The following is a 25,495-nucleotide window of genomic DNA, read 5'->3' on the forward strand; positions in this document are numbered from 1 at the left end:
CCCGATGTAACTATAGCCATCCCAGGGACGTCCGTGCCCACTAAGGACTGGGCAGAACGCCATGCCCACCTTTGTCCCCCTCCAACTTGCCCCTGTATAGAAGGGAGGGGCAGGTGATGTACACTGGCCACGAGGGTATTGCACAGCATCCAAAGGTCCACCTAGATCAGAAGATGCCCCTTTAGAGCAGCTTTCTCTCTTCTTTGTTGGATCTTAAGCAGCATTTGAAGATGACCGGTTCTTCCTTCTCTCCATTCCTCCCTCCTTCCATCCACCCAGTCACCCCTCCATCTGTCTATCCCGTGGTTGCGTTTTTGACTCACCCTTTACCACTATATCTAAGCACCATTAAGACACTTTTGAACCCAGGTGCCTCTCATCCCTGGGCCCTCCACTTTCTATGCGGCCACACTGCTCCGCTTGGCTGGGAGGTGATGAAAACCGACTTCCTGGAGGTGCCGGGGGATGCACAGTCTGTTCCAATGACCCTGGTGGGTCCGGGAAGGAACCCAGGGAATGAGCGAAGGGAGGCTGAGGGAAGGCTGCAGGACATTGCGTTTTAATGGAGATAGAAAAGATGCTGAAGCCACTTGACAATTCCCCGGCTTGATCACGCCACGCCGGGCACATCCAGCCTGGCTACAAAATGCTCCCTGGACAGTGCCGACGCTGGCCTCAGCCCCAGTCAGTGAGGGAGTTGCGGGGAGCTAGAGCTTCCCGAGGGCTGATATCGTGGGGATGATGGCTGCTGTAGGACACCCTCAGACAGGCCAACCCAGCCGTGTCATTAGCAAGAATAAATGCACACATGGAGCCCAAACGAGGAGCCACAGACTGTCCCCCCCTTCTCCAGTTGCTCCAGATACTCTGGGCATCTTCCTCCCCAGCCTAGAGACAGAGACAAGATTCCCCAGTGATGGGGGTCAGCCTGGTCCAGTGGGAGGGGCAGTAAACTAAGACTCAGGGGAACTGAGTCCTGTTCCAAACTCTGCCAGTGAGCTGGCGGGCCGCCTTGGGCAGTCACGTCCCCTCAGTTTGCCCTCTCCCCCCCTTTGTCTAGCTAGACTGTAAGCTCTTTAGAGCAGGGTTTGTCTCTCGCTGTGCGTCTGTGCAGCGTCTGGCACCATGGGGCCCTGAGCTCTGCTGGGCATCTTAGTGCTACTGAAATCTAAAGAAGGAACACTCGCAGGTGAAGACCCAGGCATGCACTTCTCTGTATTCACAAGTATTTCCACTAACACCCCATGCTGTTTTGAAAACTGAATAATATGGTTCCAAGAAATTGCAGGGGCCCAAACTCGACCCGTTACTTAGACCTGCTCTCACCATCCCACAGCCCCCTCAGCCATCTAAGTGTGCTCTTTGATGCCTTCTGAAAGAGAGAGAACACAGGCCGCATCAATTGTTGCGACATTTAGTCACAAGCAGGAAGTGGTGGCGGCAGAAAGGGTGGGGGACACAGCTCTGGATTCTCTGAACAACAACACTGCCCGGTGTGCCAAGCCCAAAGCATCTGAAGTTGCAGGAAAAGCCACAGGAATTCCATTTAAGGAACTGCATGAAACCCTTAGGCAACGCCTGGGTGTGTAACGGCGCTGTACTGAAATCAGGTGAGATAGAAGGATTTCGCAAGCGGGGGATGGAGCAGAGTGCTGGACAGACTATAAAAGGGGACGCCCTCCTGCCCCTCCTCATTCCACCTTCTTTCTTGCTCTTGGTTCTTTCTTGCTCTTCCCTTGCACAAAATGAGCCAGGTGAGTCCAAGTGTAACAGGTTCCCTGAATTTCCTGTCTCACGTTAATGTTCTCTTTGGAAGTGTGCAGCTTAAGGGGAAGGACGAGGACTTTTCCTACGTATAGGCTGAGTCTTAGCAGCCCATTTCTTCCTGCCTTATCTGTGAGTATGACTCCTAAATGCAGCTAACCGGTGCAATATCTGGAAGCACTTTCAGACCTCGCTTGGCTGCTCCATGTCCTGTTGATGAAGGCCTGGCTCACTGGGAACGCTGTCTTGCCAGTTGAGTTTGCATGCATCTAATTTTGGATGCATCTTGGCAACGAGCTATTTCGGGAGCCTCAGTTTTTGACCGCCCAGTGGGAGGCATTTTAAGAGCAGGGCAGCTGCTCAAGCACTGCCTGAAAATCAGGTCCATTAAGGTTTCTTCCAGTTGGGCTTCTCTAAAATTCAGCCCAATCGTTTCCCTTTCAGGTTAGCCAGACGCTGATCAAGGAGGAATTTTCTGAGCTGGAAAAAGCAATTGAGACAATCATCAACATTTTCCACCAATATTCGGTACGCATCGGGCACTGGGACACCCTGGCCAAGAAAGAGCTGAAGCAGCTGATTGACAGGCATCTTGTGAACTTCCTGAAGGTGAGTGAAGTCAGTGCGGCTTAACTTGTACTCTGCATGGGCCAGATCTTCCACTGAGGATCTGGCCCAGGTTCTGCAAAGCTGAGTGTGCCCAGAGACTGAATTTAACTAGATCAGGGTGGGGACAATTTTCCAGCACTTCTTGGTCTGTAGAAATGGAATGGGGCTCAGATCCTTTCACCTCCTCTCTCTATTCACCCCAAATTCCAGGTGTTTTACTTTCATTCATTGACTGCAGTTTTGCAAAGGAATCTGGCGAGATCTGGGACATGTGCCACAGGGTCTAAAGCTGTTGAATTTAGGAACGTCAGAAGCAGAGTGTTTTGCTCTGGTTTATGTTTTAACAGCAGCTGTCTCACAACAGGAAAATGGGTGCAGTTTTGCTGCAGAGAGTCTCTCTCGGCTTGTAAAGCCCTCCTCACTGCGGTATCTGAACATCTTGGAAGGGCTTTTTGGGAACTATAGCGCGCCAGTAAACATTTGATGCCAGCCTGGCAGTAGATAATCACTCTTGTGCTCTGTACTGTGTTTACTTCTGCTGTCTCCTTCCCCTCCCGCAGTGTATTCCAAACTCCTTTTCTACACACCGATCTCGAAAGTCCTGTTCAGGATGATCACACTGATCACGTGCTCTATGTTGGAGCAGCCCTCCTGGCCCATGACCCTTGGCCAGCTGGCATTTCCTCCCTTTCTGCAATATAGCCTAGTGGGCAGGGCACTGGACAGGGTTCAGGTGACCTCGGTTCGCCTCCTAGCTCTGCTGGTGACCTTGGGCAACTCCCTGCTTGCTCTGTGCCTCAGTTTCCCCCGAGGAAAATGACACTGGCCTCCTTTGTAAAGCACTCCAAAATCTAAAAATAATAAGAGTGAGGCTATTATTTGATTTTTCTCCCCTGAGAACAAAGCAGGGCCATTCTAGTCTGTAATCAGGAGTGAGCCCATCAGGGGAAGGGCAAGAGGCACTCAGTGTTTAAGGACCCAGTTAACTGGTGGGGTGGGAGATGAAAAGTGGGCGCTACAAACCTGAATGCTGAATACAAACGCCAAGCTCTGCTGCCATGGTTTGAAGCTGTAGACCGCAGTGTACTTTACCTAAGGGGTAGGGAGCATTATCTGCGGGGGGCAACCGAAGGGCAGAGCAGGCAGAAATAGGCTCCCGCTCCTGTAACCTAGTAACCGGGCTGCATGGTCACCGAAAGAAGTCTGGCCCTCAGAACAGGCACATGGCCAGCCTGGCTTAGCCCAGCGGTCCCTCTCATTCATGCCCCGGTCTCTGAGGCAAGTGCAGGCGGGTGCTGGTGGGGCTGTCGGGTGGAGAGCTTCCTGCCTCATCCTCGGGCCTCGTGTGGCGAGGAGCCAGCGGCAATTAACACCACTTCCCTCCTCCCCCATTTCCCTGCAGACACGGAAGGACCATTCGGCCATCGACAGCCTGTTCAAGGAACTGGACAAAAACAAAGACCAGCAGCTCAGCTTTGGGGAGTTCATGATCCTGATCACCCGGGTGACCATCGCCACCCATGAGCACATCCACCAGGAAGAGGGGGGCCAGCAGCAACAACAGCATCAGCACTAAGCTCAGGCTGCTGAAGCCTGAGGCCGGGGCCACACGCATCGAGACAGGAGCTGAGCGCGGCTGAGACTCCCCCTGGGTGGGGTCTGACGATCCGGCCATGAGACAATAAAGATTTGCTGTAAAGTTCTCAGAGTTTGTTTGCCTTTGATTTGTGTTTGCCTGGGAGGCTGGCACCATGTGCCAGCTGGTGCCCCCTGGCAGGGCTCTCAGAGTTATTCTGTTTTTCTAAAATACTCTGGTCCAGCATGTTGGGTCTTGTGCTTTCTGGGGTGGGGGAGGGAGTTTCTGCTTTCAAAATCCCGGAAGCAGAGGAAACCGAGAGACATTTGGGGGCGGGGGTGGGGGGGTGCATCTATCTGTCTGTAGAAGACAGAGTGCGTGAAGAAAGAGGTGCATTTCAACAAAAGACGTAAGATAATGAAACATATTCAGATGGATCCCGTTTTCATCCTACATCTCATACAAGGTGGTCACTCAGATATCCACCACCAGGGGTCCATGGGCAGAACATCTCCTGTATCAATGGCAAAATATATAATAATCAAAACATATAATATATCCATGACAAGGTGTAGCAATGGACAAAATGTGTGTCTATGCAAAGGAATATAATGGGCAAAACATATAAGGGCAGATCCCAGCTGCTGTAAAATGTCCTAGCTTCACTGATTTCAGCTGAGGATCTGTCCTATGTACATCTATGAAAAGGAATATCGTGGGCAAAACATACACAGCATGTCCATGATGGGGAATAACACGTGGAAACCATCGCACATGTCCATTGCAAGGTATAAGAATGGACAAGGTGTGTAATGTATCCAAACCAAGAATCTAATGGCATACAGTGAAATTCTGGCCCCACTGAACTCCATTGACTTCAAGGGGCGAGGATCCACACAGAGTATACCCACAATGAGAAATGTAATAAGCAAAATATCTCCAGGCTAAGGTGTAATAATGGGGAAAACTTGCACCCATGAAAAGGAATCTCCCTGGGCAAACCTTAGCTATTTAGGTCTTAATCCCTGCTGAATGGCTGGGAACCCACTCCACTCTGCCAGCAGTCCCTCTCCCCACCATACCGAGTCTGTGCAGTAGCCCTTTGTCTGGGGGGAAGTGGTCAAGATGGTTAAGGTTTATACTCAGTGTGGATTTCTTGGGACACGCTCGCCCTACAGACTGCAGCAAACAGAAAGGGCAGCTCTGGGGTCTCCCTCTGTTGCCTGGATGTGGAGTGCTTGCCCATTCCTCCGGTCCCACGGCAGACCAAAATTACATTGTGGCTACTGGCAATACGTGTTACACAGGTTTAATTGACTCCATAGCAACATATCCCAGAAAGCCCAAGTGTCATAGTCAGTGGCCAGTGTGTAGTTACTGCCTGTCTAAAAAGTCCCCTGCACTTTTGCTGGGGTACATTATTCGCCTTTGCTTCCTGTCCTAATCCTGCGGGTAACATTTCTGCGGCGGTGAGCAGCGGGTGCGTTTGACCTCGGGGGCGGCTGCACTGCAGGGGTAGGCGGAGTGATTCCTGGCTATTGTCCATGGAGACAGAAGGGGAACTGGAGATGGAAAGGGCTCGGAGGCCTCTTTATAATTCACTGTGAGTGAAATTCACCCCGAGGGGTAAGAGGGCGCACAGCCCTCGTGTTTGCTCTCTGCCTAGGAGTGAATTTCACACAGGCTTCCCCAAACACCCCATGCTGGAGGCCGTTGCATTCACACAGAGCATTAGGCTCCAGCAGCAGCTTCGTAATACCAGCAACAGCCCCAGAAACTCAGGACTCATTCTCCTCTCAGCCACACTGGGGCTGCCTAAGGAACGGCGGCTCCCCTGCCACGTCACTAACAAACAGTGACGGCCCCAGCTCAAATCAGCGCCTGGTTTGCTCTGAATATGCGATTGATCAACAGCCATTTCATCTGCCCGGAGAGCAATGCTGCTGACATACGGGGCTGCCCACGCTTCCCTTGGTAGCGGCACACAAATTCATTAGACAAGTGCTTTAATTACATGATTACTGTTTATTATGCTGGCGCCTAAGGCTCAGAAATCAGGAGCCTAAATACCTTTCTGGATCTGGCCCTAAACGCTCTAGCTACAATTCATGCTGCTGGGCACTCACTCTATCGACCTGTAGTACGAGACAGTCCCTGCCCCAGAGAACTCACACTCTAATAACACAAGACAGACAAAGGACGGACTATTATCTCCTTTGTCCTGATGGGGAACTGAGGCACAGAGAGGTCAATTGACTTGCCTGAGGTCCCACTTGGCGTCTGCAGCGGAGCTAGGATTGAACTCAGATCTCCTGACCCTCAGCCCAGTGCCTTCCATCCAAGAACTGCCTCCAGTCCCAAAAGCGAACAGAATGTTAGGAACCAATAGGAAAGGGATAAATAATAAAACAGAAAATATCATAATGCCACTATCTGAATCCATGGGATGCCCAGACCTTGAATACTGCCTGCAGTTCTGGTCGCCCCCTCTCCAAAAAGCTATGTTAGAATTGGAAAAGGTACAGAGAAGGGCAACAAAAATGACCAGGGGTACGGAACAGCTTCCATACGAAGGGAGGTGAGAAAGACTGGGACTGTTCACCTTAGAAAAGAGATGCCTAAGGGGGGATATGAGAGAGGATTATGATATCATGACTGGGGTGGAGAACATGAGTAAGGAAGTGTTATTCACCCCTTCACAAATTAGGGGTCACCCAATGAAATTAATAGGCAGCAGGTTTAAAGCAAACAAAAAGAAGCATTTCTTCACACAACCCACAGTCAATCATAGAATCACAGAATATCAGGGTTGGAAGGGACCTCAGGAAGCAACTAGTCCAACCCCCTCCTCAAAGCAGGACCAATCCCCAACTAAATTATCCCAGCCAGGGCTTTGTCAAGCCTGACCTTAAAAACCTCTAAGGAAGGAGATTCCACCAGCTCCCTAGGTAACCCATTCCAGTGCTTCACCACCTTCCTAGTGAAAAAGTTTTTCCTAATATCCAACCTAAATCTCCCCCACTGTAACTTGAGATCATTACTATGGACCTGTCAACCTGTGGAACTCATTGCCAGGGGATGTTGTAAAGGCCAAAAAGTATAACAAGGTTCAAAAGAGAAGTAGATAAGTTCATGGAAGATAGATCCATCAACGGTTATTAGCCAAGATGGTCAGGGACGCAACCCTAAGCACCGGGTGTCCCTAAACCTCTGAGTGTCAGAAGCTGGAACTTGACAACAAGGGACGGATCAATCAAAATTGCCCTGTTCTGTTCATTCCTTCTGAAGCATCTGGAACTAGCCACTGACAGCAGACTGGATACTGGGCCAGCTGGACAATTGATCTGACCCAGTCTGGCCATTCTGATGTTCTTCATTTTAATGTAATAAAACGCTAAAGGGAAACTATTAAAAAAAGAAACAGGTGAAAAAAGTTTTGTGGGAACACATAACTCCATAGTGGCAAGTCCTGCTGTCTTTATTAGGATTAAAGACTATTAATTACTATGATTGTTATTTGCATTATTGAATCATCAAACCATAGAAATGTAGCGCTGGAAGGGACCTCAAGAGGTCACCTAGTCCATCCTCCCATGCCGAGGCAGGATTAAATATACCCTAGACCATGCCTGACAGGTGTTTAGCTAACTTGTTCTTAAAAACTTCCAGAGATGGGGATTTCACGACCTCCCGAGGTTCCCTGTTCCGGTGCTTAGCTAACCTTACTGTTGAAAAGTTTTTCCTAACATCTAACCTGCATTACTCTTGCTGAAAATTAAGCTGATTTCTTCTTGTCCTACCCTCACTGGCCTCTTGAAAACAACCGTTTATATACTGGAAGCGTGTTATCATGACCACCTCAAGCTCCTCTTCTCTGGTCTAGGCGTGCCCCCTCTTTTGGCCTTTCCTCATAGGTCATGTTTTCTAGACCTCTGACACAGTTTCGTTGCTCACGTCTGGACTTTCCAGTTTGTTCATGTCTTTCTTCAACTGTGGTGCCCCCGACTAGACACAGCACCAGCTGAGGCCTCACCAGTGGTGAGCAAAGCACAACAATTAGCTCCTGGGTCTTATGACACTCTTGTTAACACAGCCCAGCGTGGCATTTGTCTTTTTTGCAATAGCACCGTACTGTTGACTCATATCCAGTTTGCGATTCACCATAATCCCCCAGATCCTTTTCTGCAGTACTGCTGCCTAGACGGTTCTCCCCCATTTGGAATCGGTGCATTTGATTTTTCCTTCCTAAGTGAAGTATTTCACACTTATTTTTATTCACGTCAGACCAATTCTCCAATTTAGCAGGATTGTTTTGAATTCTAACCCTGTCCCCCAAAGTGCTTGCAACGCCTCCCAGCTTCATGTCATCTACAGATATATAAGTATACTCTCCACACCATCATCCAAGTCATTAATGAGGATATTGACAAGGGGCCTCCCTTGATATGTCCTCCTCATTTGACAATGAAGCATTCTGGAAGTACCAAATCAAGATCCAGGCCTCATTGAGAATTTCACAAATAGATACAGAAACATTCTCCCTTCCCCAAAGAACTTATGTATATTGACATAGTCCTTCATCCTAACTCTACTGACATCTGTGTAGCAGCACTGATTTACACTGGCTGAGGATCTGGCCCATACTCTTTACAGCGCAGCCCGGGGATAGAAGAATGTTGCAGTTGTCTTAAGCATTCACCTGTGGAACTAACAAAAATATTGTTCCCTTAGTAGAGGCTAGTCTTTAAAACAAGATGAAAACAGAAGGAGAAATCACAGGCACGCTGTTAAAGTGAGTTGCCTATTAGAGGTAAAGGTCTTTAGGTTTCATTGATCCATGTCCCATCATCTGGTATTAAGCAAAACTCCCCATTCAAATACACACATATTAGTCTGTACCACAATGTGTGCATTCCATGGATATAGCACTCTCAGCCCTCCAAAGGGTGGAAAATTCCCTTATCACAGTGGTCACTGTTGGGAGAATTCCAAAAAGGATTGGACTGTTATCTGGATAATGAGAATATTCAGTGTTATAACAGTAAGGGATAAAAAGTAAGCAAGAGCATTGAAAGGGAAACACACCCTCATGCTTCAGAGCATAAACCAACTTCTAAATAATGGGGTCAGGAAGAAAACTTCCCTAGGGGTAGGTTAACCCATTACTGCAACATTTCTTGCACCTTTCCCTGAAGCAACTGGTGCTGGCCACTGACAAAGACAGGATATTGGGCTAGATGGACCCAGTGGTCCGGCATTTTCTAGATGCTGATTTTGGGTGCATCCAGTTTTCGGATCCCAAAGCGAGACATTAGGCCTGGGCCCGCGTTCCTCCAGTTCTAACTGAAGTCAGCGGGAGCCACAGGTGCTCAGCCCCCTAAAAATCAGGTCCTAGAGAATAGGCATCCCAAATCACTTGCTGGGTTTTAAAATACCTGGCTGGAAATGCCTAGGTGCTACAGGTGTAGCTATGGATCCATGAAAGGACCTCTCTCGGTTAGCTCTCCCCTTTAGAAATATATTCTGGCCACGACCACGCAAATCTTTGGCATTTAAAAAGCTCAGAACGGTTACAATTTCCCAAGGCTGAGCGAGATGCTGCAACTGACCAGCTTTCTGACAATTCCTGTTAAGAAACTTGCCAGAAATGTAGCAGAAGCAACAACTCTGAAGCAAAGTCTCAGATTGCCATAAAACGGCCACTCGCTAACCTCACTCTTGTGAAACAGGTTGGCTCCAGCTTTCTGCAGAGTGGGTTTTGACATTCGAGGTAGGCTGGATGTGATTATCCTTACCGAGAGCTGGATGTGATTGCTTGCAGCCTTTGAGGCAAATTCCAGCATGGTCGGGATTTGAAAGAATCCTGTAACATTCTGGGGCTTTTGTTCTCAGCTTCCATTGCTTTCTAAACCGCATCTGAAGAACAATAAGGCCAGCTCTTTATTTCGCTTTGGAAAGATTTGAATGGCTTTACCCCACTCAGGACCCTGCTTTGAGTGTCTGCATGATTTCAGAATAAAAATAAGCTCAGAGGAGTTAATTTAATTAATAGCATATGATATAAACTCAGCAGCTCACCTGCAAGGCAGAGACTGAGATCCTGCAAAGGTTTAGACACAGGTGCAGGCCCACTGAACTCAATAGATCTACTCACCTGCTTTGAGTTAAGCAGCTGCATAAATTAAGTCTTTGCAGAATAGGGGGTCTATGTCATTCTGACTGGGATTTTCAAAGGAGCCTAACAGAATTAATGGGGTTTGGACACCTAAATCCCACAGGTTCCTGTGAAACTTCCACCCAGTGGTGCAATGCCCCCTGTGCAGATAACATGTGCACCACTTAAGTACCGGTGAGGTGCATGAGTCTTGAAACTGGCTCTCTGCACCCGAAGAGCCAAACTCTGGTCAGGTCACTTGCCTGTGAGTTAGGTGTCCCTGCAGAAACCAGGCTGTAAAGTCACCCTCATCCCCACATGCCATCGAGTGGGAGCAGACCTCTTGCTGCAGCATAGGGCAGTAATCCAGGCTCTGGGCCAGGTTCTCAGCTGATGCACATGGATGGGGGCCCATTGACTTCAGTGGAATTTCGTGGTTTGCAGTAGCTGAGGATGTGGCCTTGCTTGTTTCAACCCTCATTTCCCTCGCCTGTCTCCGTCGACAAGTCACTAGTTCAGAGAACTCGAGAAGGGCTCCCACGATTTAATTCCTGTTCTAAGAAGAGTTGCACTCATATTGCACACCCTCAAAACACCCCTGCGTGGCAGCCACGCATGGTCAGGAAAAAAAGTTTTGACAAAATGCATTGCCCTCCTGCGGCGTAATTCTGTCGGTACGTCAAAAGGTAGTTGCTTATTTTAAGGGCACCAAGATGAAAGGGACAGGAACAAGGACAAATTCTCCACATCTCTGTTCCCCCTCCACAGCAATGTCATTGACGGTGCTTTGGGGCAGCAGAAGACTGAAGTGCAAGATAAAACCCTCACTAGAGGCAGGAATCCTGTGGCTAACGGGACCCATGGCATGTCCATTTCTTTGGCAATAGCCAGAATGCTGCAGACTTCTCATTCAGGCCCAAACTCTGAATGTGAGCTCTGGCCGTGCTTACCATGCAATGTGTATGTTTAGCTACGTAACGTGATGTGCTTTTATTTCCCTAGGGCCTGCGCCTTTAAATCTCAGAGGGCTCAGCGGAGACAGACAGCACCTGGGGTTCAGTTCAGCGCAGCCTCCTGCAGACCCACCCATTTCATGCTCTTGCATGGAGATGTTACCTTTGCTCTTTATCGCTTCCTTGTGCCCTTAATCTAACCTGAAAGGTTGGCTGGGTGGAAAGTTTGTGCCTTTTCTTTTAATGTGGAAAATCCCAGCCCTGGTAGAAAGAATTTGCTATGAGCAGCCTATATCGTGATTATGTTTAGGTTGTATACGATGGACCTAGCTTCACCTTGAGTAGGAGAGATTACCCCAAATCAAGCATACCACAAAGAATGCCAACAGGGCAAAATATCACCACCTCCATCCGTCAGCCTGGAGTAAATGCTATCTCCACCTAACCACAGCCGGCTGCAGCACTGGCTGCAGGCACAGACGTGTGTGCTGCTCTCCGTGAGCTTGGGGTTAGCTTCACTCCTGAGTTTAGGTGGTGCCCGACTCTCATGCTTGGAAATCACTGTCACCCTTTCATCTGCTAGCTGTTTGTGCTTGTGGCTGTCCAGTGCTCTTTTCTTCTGCAGGTCTAGAGAGTAAAAAACCAACCTTCTTTGATCTTTTATTCTGGGAATAATCAAACCTGAACTAGGCTCCCCTAAGAATCTCTGCTTTGCAGCAAAAGAGAAAAAGCCACTGGAGCTCAGTGGTTAGTGAGATAACAGCTGCTTTCCAGCTCCTGGCAGTGCAATGGCTTAGCCTGCTTCAGAGAAGAGCTACCTAAATACCCTTCTCAGTAATGTGAATTGCCTGGCTTTTATTAATCCCAGTCAAAACCTTAAATACCACAAGCCCAGTTGCATACCCTGCAGGGATGGGATGGGATGGGAAAAGCTGCTCTCAGCAAAGCCCTGGTAAAGCAAAGCCACTCCCCTGTTTAGGAAGCAAACAGAGCTGAGTTTTTATCCTGCCCTGCTGCATGGCTCTTAAGAAGATCCACCTGCTGCCAGCCAAGCAGCATGTCTGGTCTTTGACACATCAGTTCAAGTGGGCATAGCACCTGGGGGAGGGCCAGGTGGCTTCCCTGCTTTGGATTGATGCGGGGGGGCAAGAGGTTTCCTATCATGTCTCTGAGCATCGTCGGCTCTGGCTTTGCAGTGGGGTTAGCTGCAGCCTGCTCCCCCTGCCGGGTCGGCCAGCTCAGGTTCAAGGCGCTGGAGTGAAGCCATGTTGGGGTGTGGATGGGAGTCAGGTGAGGGGCAACACTCAAGTGAACACTGCGAAGAGAAGCCCACTGGGGGGTCAGGGTTTCCAAAGAGCTCAGCCTCTATGGTGATGAACCCTTTGGCAAATCCTGGGCCTGGCGTGAGGCATTTCTGCCCCCTCACGTGGGGCAGAGAGGACAGCGTGAGGCCTATACACCACCGAGGCCCTGCAGTTGGGGCATCCAGCGCCTTCTCCTGCCCTGGCCCGACAAGGCTCTTCCCCCACGGTGTGGACTGGGGAGCAACCAGAAAGGAGAAGTTTCTGGAGGCTGATGCAATCGGACGTTTGCTGATGGAACTAGACCGTTGCATCCCTAGGGGATGCCCGGCGATGGAGCTGCGTTGCATCGTCCCGAGCTGTTAGACCGACATGCTGAGGAAAGAGACAATCACGCCGCCTCCTGACCCATCACAGGCAGGCGGGGCCCCGCTGAATCAGAGCTGCTCCTGGGGCTAGATCAGCGGTTCTCCATCCCGGATCCCGCTCCCAACCCAGGAAAGGCAAGGTGGGGATAGACTGACCCCAGTGCAGTTCAAGGCCAGCTGGGCACCAGGGGCATTCACTTCCTGGGCTGGACAGTCTTTCCGCCCCGCCTCATTCGGGGAGGTTGGGAGTGGGCAGCATTTGTGTCTGCGGGGGTGAGAGGGCAGAGGAGCTGTGCCAAGGGGAGGGGGGGAGATGCCATGGGAGGGGCTCGGTCCTGCACCCTTTGCTCAGTGTAACTCGCTCTGAGGTTTGCAGCCCGTTTCAGCCCCTTATCTCCCGGGCTGGGTCAGAGGGGTGTTCCCAGCGCTGCTGGGACACTGGGCAGTGTGTACAGGGATTATGTCTCCTGCACTGTTCCCCTGGGGGCTGTCCAAACAAGAGGTCTCATTAAAACCCTAGCATCCACGTTCTGGTGGCGCAGCATTCCTCGGTGGGGCCCAGGACCCAGGAGGGGCAAGGAGGGGCCTGCCGAATCTAGAAGGGTGAGGAACGCTGCATGACTGGTTTGAAATAACTGCTTCCCGAATTAGACGTGGGTTGTGCAAAGGTGAATCTTTCCAGGACTGCAGGCCAGCTTCGTTTAATTGCTTATGGAGCTCCATCTGCCTCAGACTAGCTGTGCCCTCACAGTCCTTAATGAACCTAGCCTCACAACCTCCCCAGGGGGCTGGGAAGCATTAGCTCCATTTCACAGGAAACTGAGGCACAGCGAGATTGAGTGATTTGCCGTGGCAGGTCTGGGAATAGAACCCGGTGTCCATAGTCCCAGGCCAACACCTTACCCACAAGACCACCCCCCGCCTTTAGCATGGGCTTTGGCTGGCATGCCAGTGCCTTTATGTTGTCAAGTCTGAAGTGCAGGGTCGATGCGCAGCAAAATCCACTCACACTAGCGTAAGGATAGCTAAGCGCTGGAATACGTGACCAAGGGGCCGAATGCCCATCACTGGAGGTTTTTCAGGATGGGTTGGACAATCCCCTGTCAGGGCTGGTGTAAGTTTACTTGGCCCTGCCTCAGTGCCGGGGGCCAGACTAGCAAACCTCTCGAGGTCCCTCCCAGCCGCACATGGCGACGATTCTGTAACGGCACACAGTCGACTTTGCACCTTGAAAACAACAAGGCAATGGAGCTACCAGTCCGTGTGACCGTGTATGGCGGGGTAGAGGTCACGTGACGCCGACCCGCACCAGTCTGCAAAGGCGGACGATTACTCCTCAGGGTGGTGGGGACCCAGAACTCCTCCAGGCTAGACCGCTTGTAGGGAGCGCCTCTAAAGCTTTGGGCCTGGATTTCATAGGTGCTGGGCACCCACTGCTCCGACTGCCGGGTGCTGAGCGCCTCCGAAAAGTCAGGCCTCTACAGATTAGGTTCAGAGAAGCAACAAAATGCTCCATGCTTTGGAACCTTTCCCTTCCCTACCCCAGCCATGTGCCCTCCCTTACAGCTCTGCTTCACTTCAGCAGGCCCGGGGGGGTTAATTCTTTGAGCAGGAGCAGAGCATAGCATACCGGCCTGTTACCTTCACCTCCTCTGGTGCTAGAATCCCCCTTTTGGATGGTGGCCATGGGGTCATCTCCGATGCTTGGTTGGCCCCTGGAAGAAGATACCTCAGTACTGGGGGGTGGGGGAAGACCACGCACCAGATAAGGTAGGTAGGGGTATGTGTGTGTTGGGGGGGAGGACAAGGGAGAATGGGGGAGGGGCATCAGGGTCATATTGGGGCCCTCCCCAGAGGATGCACACACCATTAGATTTACATGCACCCTCTCGTTCAACTACAAATGATCAAGCTCCATGTCAGAATCCCTGGGTCAGTTCTGTGGCTTCTCTTCTGCAGGAGGTTGGAACGGATAGTTCCTCCGGGTTGGGAATCGAGGGGGCCTGATCCTCAGCTGGTATAAATAAATGTAGCCCCACGGATGTCTCTGGAGCTCTGCTGGTAGGGGTTTAGACTCGATGACCCTTGTGGTCCCTTCTAGCCCTGTGATTCTATGATTTCCCCCCTGGCCTTAAGAATCCTTCAAAACACACATGCCCAGAGGGCCCAACCTTGCAGTGATCAGGCTGGCTTATCCAAGCTCCTGGAAGCGAGAGAGTGAGAGAGCGAGCATGTTCTGGGACGCATGAGTGTTGCAATGAGGAGTGGCAAATACCGTGCTAGAAACAGAAGGAGCCTTCCAGGGAAGCATATCGTGGACTGTGCCGGCACTTAGGAACATTATTAAACAAGGGTATTAAACAATCCGCTTGTGAGCCTCTCGTGGCTCAAAGGGTGCCAAGGAGCAGGCAGCGTGGATTTCTCAGGAACAAATCATCCCGCGCCAACCCACGTTTGCTCCTTTGACAGGGCGACGGGCCTAGTGGATGGGGGGAAACTGTAGACATAGATTTCTGTCAGGCTTTTGACACTGTCCGACATAGCATAAGATGAATAAACTTCACGGGAGTCAAAGGAGGTGCACAGGTGTCAGAGGAGCACCTGGCCCTGCGGGGACACCTGGAGCCCAGGGGCTGACGAGTGCCAGGGGAAAGGCCGGCCAGCTGCATGCATCCATCTCCTGAGGTAACATTCAGATTTCAGCCCATCCCAAACTCCTCTTCATGTAGCCTCTACCCCATCACCGTCACTGGTCTGGCCACTTCGGGGCTTCCGATCTGAGGTGCATAGCGCTCCAGGGACCCAAATCTGCTACCTGGTTCCAGCCACTGGGAGTGCGGGGGATTAGTTTTAGCTCAAGGCACTGCCTGGCTCCTGGGGTCAGTTAGAGCAGCCTCAAGGTGGTTCTAATTTGTGCTCTGGTTCTCACAGGCCCCTGTGAGCTGTGGAAACAGGGAGTAACCGTAGTGCGGCACTCTCCGGCCACAGCCCTGATCCCATCCCCACACCAGCGGCAGTGAGCAGGGTGGGCTGCTGAGGCCCCCTGCACAAGGGAGCTTCCAGCCACTTTAAGGCTCCTTTTTCCTGCCGCAGTGACTTACAGGGGGTGTAACTGAGAATCAGGCCCTAGTAATGTCTTGTCACTGTTCTTGCTTCCTTCGGTGCAGAGTAGAAAAGGGCTCAGGGCCCCACCCGGCCTAAGTGGCAACAGAACAACACACGTCCCTTAGCGAGAAGCTGATGAAATTAGCAGATGACAAAAATAGACACCAGGAGATGAGTCTTTTACACACTGCGCAATTATCCTGTGAAGTTCATTGCCACAGGGGACTGTCGAGGAATGTTGCCTCGCCCCATTCGGAAATGGATCCAATGTTCACCAGAATCATGAGACCAGCATCTGCTAGAATAAAAAAATATGGGTCACCAGCCCTCATGCTTCAGGGCATGAACAGAGATCCAGGTAGGGTCAGGAAGGCGCTCCCCTCCTTCACTCCATGCTATGGGACTGCACAGCTGTGGAGGGAAGGGCGGTTCTTTGGTTAAGGTCACAGATCTGGGCCTCAGAATGTCTGGTTTCTACAGCTGGCTCTGGTTTTCTGTGCTGCTGCTGAGCAAGTCGCTTTAATGGCTCCCTGCCTCAGTTTCCCCACCTATAAAATGGGGCTAATAACGGTGCCCTGGCTTGCATGGGTGTCAAAGCCTTGGTTGCCAGTCAAGGGCTGCGGAGCTTGGATGCAAACATGGATTCAGATTTTTCCCAACCTTCAGTGGTGTTTGGATCAGGTCAATAAATCGCAGAGATCCCAGGCCCACTTCACCACTGCCTGATAAGGTTTCACTCCCGCTTTCCATGGGTGCAAATGACTGCACGAGGTGCTGGGCTACAGAGAGTCAGACCCGCCATCACCTCACCCTGCCTAGGGCAACGGAGGGCCCAATCCTGCAGGGTGCTGAGTGCCTTCAAGTCCCACAGTGTGCTCAGCCCTGGGCAGAACTGGGCCGGAAGCTCCTCATGTGGTTCTGTGCGGTCCCTTCAAGGGGTGAAATGGGGTAGAAAAGGGTGCAAAGCATGGCCTTTCACAGCTTGAGTCTCATCTCACTTACACGGGTTCAAATCAGGCCTGCTACATCCCCAGTGCAGGCAAAGGGCCAAATTCTACTCTCATTTACATCATTGTAAATCCAGAATAACCCCACTGACTTAAGCAGAGTGACTCTGGAGTGACACCAGTGTCACTGGGTGCAGGTGCTGGCCCCTGATCTATCTATCTATCTATCCCCAGACACCCCCTCTATCTATCTATCTATCTATCTATCTATCTATCTATCTATCTATCTATCTATCTATCTATCTATCTATCTATCCTCTCTCTTTCTCCCCATTCTGCCTTTATTATTACTATGTGAAGTGCTGCTTTTAATGCATTATCTAGTTGCCACTGAAAAGAACATGAATGCAAGTGGGGAAAACATGACTGGAAACACAGCTGCTGTTTCAGGCTGGGCCCCAGCCCTGACTCAGAGTCCAGGCTCATTTCCCAGTATTGTAGCATGAACGGGAGGTGACTGACACAGGACAGACCCCGGGGGTGGGTGGTGGCAGCCCCTAGCAGAAGGCAACTTTCTGTAAGTTTCTGCTGCCGCCTGGTGGTAAGATACAGCGGGGCGGTGCTTCTCAGAGGGCCTCTGTTAATAGCTTTGACACGGGGCCGGATGTGCTCAGCGCAGTGTGACTTACAAGGGAAACATTAAAGCTCCTCTCTTGTGTAGGTCCTTTGATCAGGGCCCAGAGGTCTTCTCCTGAGCCCTTTTGGCCTCCCTTACACAAGAGCCCAATGTAGGGTGACCAGAGAGCAAGCGTGAAAAATTGGGACGGGGGAGGGGGAAATAGGGTCCTATGTAAGACAGACCCCCTAATATTGGGATGGTCCCTATCATCTCGGGATGCCTGGTCACCCTAGCCCAATGGAGCCCTCTCTGTTCTTGAGCAGGAAGGGCCAGGTCCAGCCAGAGGAGGAGTTGCCCTGCATCCAGGAACCCTCGGGTGCTAACTCTCACGGTGTCACCTGTGTTAAGCCCTTCCTAGCTGCTGGTGTTGAGGAAAAGGGTGTGTGGCCAGGGCACCCCTGCACCTCAGTGATCTCTGGCTGCGTTAGTGGGCAGTGAGTGCAGTTTAGAGCAGCCCTCAGACTGCTGTGTTCTGTACCAAGGGACTGGCCTGGGGCTGAGCGGGTGTGATCAGGGGGCGGCTTAAAGCTTCCTCCCTCTCCTGCCGTGTCTGGGCCGCCCGCCTCAACCCAGCTCAGAGATAGAGCTGGGTTTGTGACCGTATTCCTGCAAACCTGTAACATGGGGATTCCCCGGAAGGGGGAAGCGGCGGGAGAGGTCTGAGCCCCCACTTGGTGGCGTTATCTTGGCCAAAATGGATGAATTGTGCCAAAGCATCTGAAATCTTTGAAAGTGCAGTTGGGTAAAAGTGACTGTATCTGGGAGTGTTTCTAAAGATCCATTGCACTAAAAGACCGATGAAGATTCATAGACGATTATAATTTCTTTGTTTCCTGATGCCTACTGAATCTCCCGGTATTTTGTTACACCCCTCATTAATGCCTTTAACAAGCAGGCAAAATAACAGACATTTTCTTCCTCTTTTTGAAGGAGGAATTTTTCTCTTATAAGCTGATTAAACCCTTCCCAAATACCCCCTATTTTTTCAAGGATAAATATAGCTCCTTGCACTGAATGGCATTTAATTGTTTCTGTTCCAGCCAGAAAACCCCCGTCTGAGCTCCGTTCCATGACATCATGGTCCACGCCCACGCCAAAGCCGGTGTTTCCAGCCGTGTGCACGTCCCGGCTCTCACCCTCCTCTCTTGAATCACAACGCACCGTTTCCTGGCCAAGGGACTTTTTCCTTCCAGTGCTGTTTCAACATCTCTTTTCTCCCTCATGTCCACAGCCAATAAAAAGAGACACATCCCTCTGTGCCTGCAGAATGAAGACTCAGGGAGTTCGAGCCAGACCCAGGTAAACACTAGAAGCTTTTTTGCTGTTCCCTTGCTCTTTGTTTTGCTTTGGCATTTCCACCCCACCCTTTCTGTCCTGGCTCAAGCAGGCCTCAGGGTTGCTGTCACAAGGGATAGAGCCGTTCAGACTGCACCTTGTGTGGTATATCCGTGTAATAACTCACGCCAGAGGGAGGGCTCTGTCCCCTCTAGTGGCCGGTTCATGTAAGAGCCAGCGGTTGCTAACCCTTTCGCCAAAGCTGCAGTATCTCATGCTTTGAACTCTGTAGGTCACAAGGGCTCATTCCCTGCTGTCCGCCTAAGTACAGCTGGTTACATTTGCACCAGTTACCGAGTCTTCTGTCTACCTTGCTGAGAGTCAGAAAGTGGTTGAAGAACATGGGGGAGGCCCAACTTTTCTGGGGACTTGAGCCCGTAGGAGTCAGGGTCATCTCCCCGCTGCAGACTCCTCTGGCTGCCTATTTACTCTGGGATGCAGGATTTTATCTGGGGTGTTGCAAACGCCCCAGAATACAGGCTCACGCCCTGTAAGCGTCCGACTGCTGGCTGGGTCTCGAGGTGAGAACTCTGCTCTGGAGGACTGGACCTGGTGTTTGAACCAAGGGGTAGAACTGGGCCAGAATTTTTCAACAATCTTTTTTGGGGGTGACAAAATGCCGATTGGTCGACACAGAAGCTGTTTCCAATCAGGGGCGGTTTCCCTGGATCTCCTGACCAGAAAAAGGGTTGAAAAGAAAAGTGTCAAAGTTGCTGAGATGTTTTGTTCTGGCATTTTCAAAATGAAAATTTCCACTTTGCTGATTCAAAATGACTTTTTGTTTCAAAATTGACACTCATTCCAGGGCCCGGCCCTCCAGGTCTGATCCATGGAGGACAGGCCTCTCTTACAACCCTAGCAGCTAGGAAACCTTAGCTCCTGCCTTTAGTTCTGGAGCTCACCGGTTCAATCCCTATGGAGCTGGTGTGGTGCTGACTGGCTAGGAAGGAGGGTGCAATGGTAAGAGGGGAAGCCTAGGACTCAGGAGACCCTAGTCCAGCTCCCTGCTCTGGCACAGATTTCCTGCCTGACCCGGGGCAAGTCACTTAGTCTTTCTGGGCCTCACTTCCTCTTCTGGGCAATGGAGCTGAGAGCCCGGCCCCCCCTCGCAACAGGGTGGGGAGGATAAACGCATTACAAGTAGCAGGGTGCTGCCATGCCATGTAACAATGGCCCAATAAGGGCCTAGAGTGGGTGGGGAGCGCCTGAGTCACCAGCAAGAAGGAATGAACTAAGGCAGGGTTGGGAGGATGAGCCAGAGAATCGGGAAGTTGGGTTTGTGGGGTTAGGCGCTGCCCTGATTCCAAACATGCAGCTCAACCTGATACTTAGAGAGAGAGAGAGAGAGAAAACTTGAAGTCAGATTAGAGAATCCGCCCTTTCCCCTCCACAGGTACTAACGAAATTGTGCATTTGTTTCAACAGTGTAATTCCATATCGAGATCCCCATCGGAGAGGACAGCCATCAGCTCTGGCATCTGTCCTCTCCGAAAACTGGCCCTCTAAACTTTGCAGAACTCCTGGTCACATTCACGAAAGCTGATCGCACAGGCTCCTTGCCAAGGGTTTATTTCTATGGCTGTGATTAGAGCTGTTTTCAAGCGGTCGAGACTATTGAAAGTTTCTCTTTTGTTGTGAACATTTTCACAAGTCAGAATTGCTTTAGGAATGTTTATTGATCAGAAGCCAGGTTTTGGGTACATTTCAGTAACAATTTGCTTCACAGTGCCATGAAAAATGTTGCCCCCAAAATAGAAAATGAATCTACTCCGAATCCTGCTGAACACAAACAACGTTGACATTTTGCAAATGTTCCCCAAATTGTTCTTCTAATGTTTTTGACTGGCTGTTGAAAGTGAGGCAGAGGCTCCGAAGTCAGGGAGGTGTCGCAACGCGGAGCTGAGAACCCCTAAATACCTTTATAAAGCAGGGCCCAAGGGCAGGGACTGGGTTTTCCTATGAGTTTGACCAGCTCCTAGTACAGAAGGTTCCTGATGACAGCTGGAGCCTTTGGGTGCTACCATAATACCATTAATAACTAGCATTCCAAACTATGTCCTGGTGCATTCTTAGCATCCTGCCAAGCCAGACTGAAACACACGAGGGGGGAAATCCTACCCTGATGGAGGTGGGCATGTGGGTTGGTTGTTTAACCACAGGAAGGCTGTTGGGTTGATAGAGTTGTTTTCTTCTCTAGCCCTAGGAATATACCTAGGTCCTGTTGCCATTAATGTTTGTCATGTCTTATGTCTTTGGATGCCCATAGGTACCTCTGGTCCATACAGCAAATCACAAACATCAGCATTATTTTCACTAGCTATAATCTCACTTGCATCGGCTTGGGAACTTGGGGGTGGGGGGAATTCTCCCACTGGCAGATGGTCCATGCATCACTCAAGCCCTGTTTTGAGGGTGGAAGTGAAGCCTGGGCCTTGAGCTGGCTGTCCGTGCACACCCGAATTCTAGGTTACAATCAGGGGCGAAACACAAGAGGGGGAAAATCCATCCCTGGTGTAACTTCACTGATGTCCATCCAGCCACGCCACCAACAATGTGGCTCTGTGTTTTGGACTTCATCGTTTGTCAGTTTCTTTCCCTGCATTAATGTTGCTTCTTGAAGCCCTAGAAATTTTTTTCTCCTGGTGTAAAGTGCAGATTTGTTTCCAGGTCACTGTCATGCTTCTTGCTTGGAGATTTTAACTGAAGGCCTCACAGGATGTTCAGGCTGGCTGCATTCCTCTGTGCTCTGTGTGCTGTCTCATGGGGTGAGTCTGGGGTTTATCTTACTTACAATGCTTTCCGTTACTTGGCATGGGCAGGCAGAGTGTTGGGGTTGGAGCCAGCAGAAGTGGGTTCTGTACTTGTCTCTACCAGTTTCTCGGTGTTTGACCGAGACCAAGTCACTTCACTGCCCTCAGTTTCTCCTAACCTAAAGCAGGAATAGTAATGCAGCTCTGTTAAGCCTGGTACGTGGCACAAAGTTATACAAAGGAGAAGCTGCCCAGAATGTAGCAGTTAGGAAGGATAGTAGGGGTGTCTTAAACACTTTGGAAGTGACAGTCACTGAAATGTCGGTTACTTACAGCGGGGTTTTATGTCAGGGAATTGGAGGGAGCAAAGGAGCATGGGGACATCCGAGATGTTCAGAGAGCGCTGCCGGCACAGAGGCTGATGGCGGCTGCATCCCTTTGGTTCATCTTTCTCTCTCTCCCTCCAGGGTATTTCTGCCTTCACATTGTCACCCCAGGCAAGTGGGGCGGCCGACCCGCCAACTGCTCATCGCCTCTCAAGTCAGTGCAGCCTGGATACGTCATTGTGCTCCACACGGCCGGCGGCAGCTGCAAAACGCGTGCGGAATGCAACCAGCAGATGACGAATATCCAGCATTACCACATGAACAACAAGGGCTGGTGCAACATTGCCTACAAGTAAGAGGCAAGAGCACATTCTTTGGCCTGATCCAGCAGAAACGCGGGCATGGGCACTCGCATCAAGCCGTTACTCACGTGCATGAAGGCATGCACATACGTCAAACCTTTGCAGGGTCAGGGTCTAAGATAGCACCGATTAGCACATGCTCAGTCTTGTAGCTAATGCACATAACCAGCTTTATGCAGTAGCTTTAGCTTTTCATTCAAGCTGATTCTGGTCAAGAGATGAGGAAAAAGCATGAGAAATCTGGATAATGTAGGCCAATGTTTTCAAATGTGGAACCCTAGAATTAGGCACCAAAATCCATGTTTAGGCAGATAAATAAGCTACTGTGAGCTCCCAACTTTGGAAATGTTGGTCGTATTTTTTTTAACTAATCAGCATGACTCTATAACAAATGATTCAACTCATTTAGTGTTTTTGTTATTTAAAAAAAGCATTGGATCTACCCTCAAGAATAAAGATCCACCCCCCACCCCCCTCACCCAGAAAACACTTGCAAAGAAAATGAATGTTTCACTTGCAGAGCTGGTGAATGCAAACAAACAAACAAACAAATTAGTGGGAATTTTCCAAAAAAAGTATTTTTATTGACATTTCAGAATTTTAAAATAATATCAAAATACATCAATCGACAACAAAATTCCAAGCAACTCTAGGGTGGGTAGAAAATCCCCACGCATTTCTATGAAAATATTTTGATGACGTTACAAAAAAAAATTATGTTTCTCTTCATAGAATGTTCAGAAACTTGTTCAGAAACTTTTGCCCAGTTCTGCTTTTCAGATCCTAACCTGCAAATCTGCCTTTGCTGTGGCTTTAAGCTGCGATCCTCCAAAGCTGTTTTTGCTCTTTGGATACTAATGATAGCAGGGTGATGGGTGGAGGTATAAAGGTAGAATTCTGGTTAAAATGAATGGCAATTAGATGTCTGGATCTCTAGGCAGCCTTAAGGTGAAAACCTCAGCCTCGTATGGATGGCAAATTTTGGATTAGAAACATTTCCTTTCCCATCCCTGCAGCTTCCTGATTGGTGAGGATGGAAAGGTGTATGAAGGCAGAGGCTGGCATTCAGAAGGTGCTCACACTTATGGTTTCAACGATATCTCTCTAGGCATTGCCTTTATAGGCGACTTTACAGGTAAGCGTCTTTCTTGGCTACCGTTTTCCCATGGCTCAGAGACTTGGAAATAGGGTCACTCCAGAAGTTGGATGCTCCCAGTGGCTGTGGAGATTTTGTTCAATTGATCTGGGCATTTTACAATTCAATAGGAATTGATACAGGGCGTAGAGCTTTTGATCTGAGATTTCCGAGCCATAGGTCAAGTTCAGCCCCATGCTGGGAGACAGCATCAGGCCTAACGCATGAGAAGTGACCTCCACCCATGGTGCTAGGTGCTGTACAAACACAAAGAGCTTAAGCCCAGCTCATGTGCAGCCACAAGCCAAAAGGGTCAGGACATCGCTGGCGTGGGGGCAGCTTTCTTAAAGGCTCCCAGGATGTCTGCTTACTTGGTCCTTTCCATTAGTCTGGCACCTGTCCTGCGTTCCAGACCTCCTCCCCATGACCCGTGCATAGCCCTCTGAATCGCTTGTGGGGGGTGGGATGGACGAGCTGGCTGGGTGATTACACTCCTTATGAACCCAAGGGGACGCGCTACAGCCTCGCCCAGGTCTCCACAGTCCATCCTCCCCATCTCTCTCCTGAGCACCTGCTCCGAAAAAGTTACATTGATTCATGGGGCCTGTCCCATGTCAGCCCCCAGGAGGTGAAGCCGGGCAGGTTCTCTGAGCCAAATCCCTTCCTGGTCTCTTTCAGGAAGGTCTCCCAACGCTGCGGCCTGGAAAGCTTTGAAGCACCTGCTCCACTTCGCCGTTGAGAATGGCTACTTGTCTTCTAATTACCTCCTCATGGCCCACGGGGACGTCAGCAACACCCTTTCTCCTGGGCAGCACATCCGTAAAACCCTCAAGAAGTGGCCGCATTATAAACACTGAGCGCCACCAGCCTGGTGAATGACGCGCGCGGCTCTTGAAAGCCGAGGGTGCTGGCCAAGGGAGCCGGCTCTGCTCATGTGCTTAGTATATAGAGAGATATATTTTGACTCCTAAATGTTGCAGGTTGGATTCTCAGCCCCAGTTCTGTCTGCTGGGCAATGCACGGGGGAAGCAATCTGGCTGCATCTAGCCAGTTGAGAATTCCCCTGTTGAAATTCTGAGCTGGACTCAGACCAACAGAGCAAATTCTTGTGCCGATTGCCCAAACACCTACACCCCATGATTTCAATGGGTTTTAGGCACCTTGTTGCTTTTGAAAATTCTCCTAGGTACCTAAATACTTTAAAAAATCTGGCCCTTAGAGACCATAGCCAGCTGTGGTTAATTAGAGCAGCCCCTAGACTGCTCTAATTTATGTCAAGGCTGGGTCTGGGGCAGCATGAGAATTCAAGGGAGATAACTGGCTCCTGACTGTCCTCTCCACCTTGCACCAGGCATATCTTGCTGCAGGGGAGAATGTGGCCCATAGCAATAATATTTTTTATTATATTTGGGTGAAATTCAGTCCTGGGCAGAGGGTTTATGACTCATTTAAGGCTCACTTAAACCCTGTGGCCTGAAGACCAGTGGTGATGCAGGATCAGGCACTGAGTGTTTCCAGCTTTCCTCGTCTGTTTAATTACAAAGCTGAGAAATCAGCAAAACAAACTTGGCGTAATTAAGGACGCGGGCTAGCCAGGAAAAAACATGTGACAGACAAGCTCCTCTTGCTTTACACCTCAGCTGATGAGCTCACAGAAATTTGTGAACGGTTAATTAATCCTACACGCTTGCTGGGATGTAGGTCTACTTTACAGAGAAGTAAACTCAGGGTCACTGACTTTCTTAAGATTACATAGCAAACAAATGAAAGAGGCAAGAATAGAACCAGGGAGTCCTAACTCCCCGTCTGTTCTCTAACCCCTAGTCTGCACTTTCCTTCCAGATCTAGGAGTAGAACCCAGGAGTCCTGACTATCAGCCCCGCCCCCTCCTCTAATCTCTAGATTCCACTGAAATTCAGCGCTGTGCATTTTCTTATCAGATCCACTGGGCTAGAAGTGTGGACTCAGGGATGGAAGCATTGCTGAGCTGAGGTCTTTGTGTGCTCTGTCTGGGATGGGGCAGGTACAATATACTTGCAGCCCTCGAAAGGGAGCCCAGAGCCAAGTCTATAAAGAATTGTAAATAAAGGGACAGAGTCTGTGTTTGAACCACGTGCTCAGCTTGTGTAGC

General features: G+C 50.1%; 2 protein-coding genes across 2 annotated transcripts; both read left to right on the forward strand.

Annotated features, from left to right (window-relative positions):
• Positions 1-1,672: 1,672 nt before the first annotated feature.
• Positions 1,673-4,075, forward strand: LOC311512267 (protein S100-A12-like). The gene is made up of 3 exons (XM_084613399.1): positions 1,673-1,754; positions 2,209-2,373; positions 3,776-4,075. Exons 1-3 carry the CDS (start codon positions 1,746-1,748, stop codon positions 3,947-3,949), a joined length of 348 nt encoding a protein of 115 aa, XP_084469525.1. The 5' UTR covers positions 1,673-1,745; the 3' UTR covers positions 3,950-4,075.
• A 14,522-nt stretch (positions 4,076-18,597) lies between these two features.
• Positions 18,598-25,473, forward strand: LOC311512309 (peptidoglycan recognition protein 3-like). The gene is made up of 5 exons (XM_084613457.1): positions 18,598-18,755; positions 21,459-21,556; positions 22,009-22,219; positions 23,246-23,364; positions 24,043-25,473. The coding sequence occupies exons 2-5, from the start codon at positions 21,508-21,510 to the stop codon at positions 24,219-24,221; spliced, it is 558 nt and encodes a 185-aa protein (XP_084469583.1). The 5' UTR covers positions 18,598-18,755; positions 21,459-21,507; the 3' UTR covers positions 24,222-25,473.
• Positions 25,474-25,495: the final 22 nt, after the last annotated feature.

Source organism: Lepidochelys olivacea (assembly GCF_965140295.1).
Source record: "Lepidochelys olivacea isolate rLepOli2 genome assembly, chromosome: 24".
Lineage (NCBI taxonomy): Eukaryota > Metazoa > Chordata > Testudines > Cheloniidae > Lepidochelys > Lepidochelys olivacea.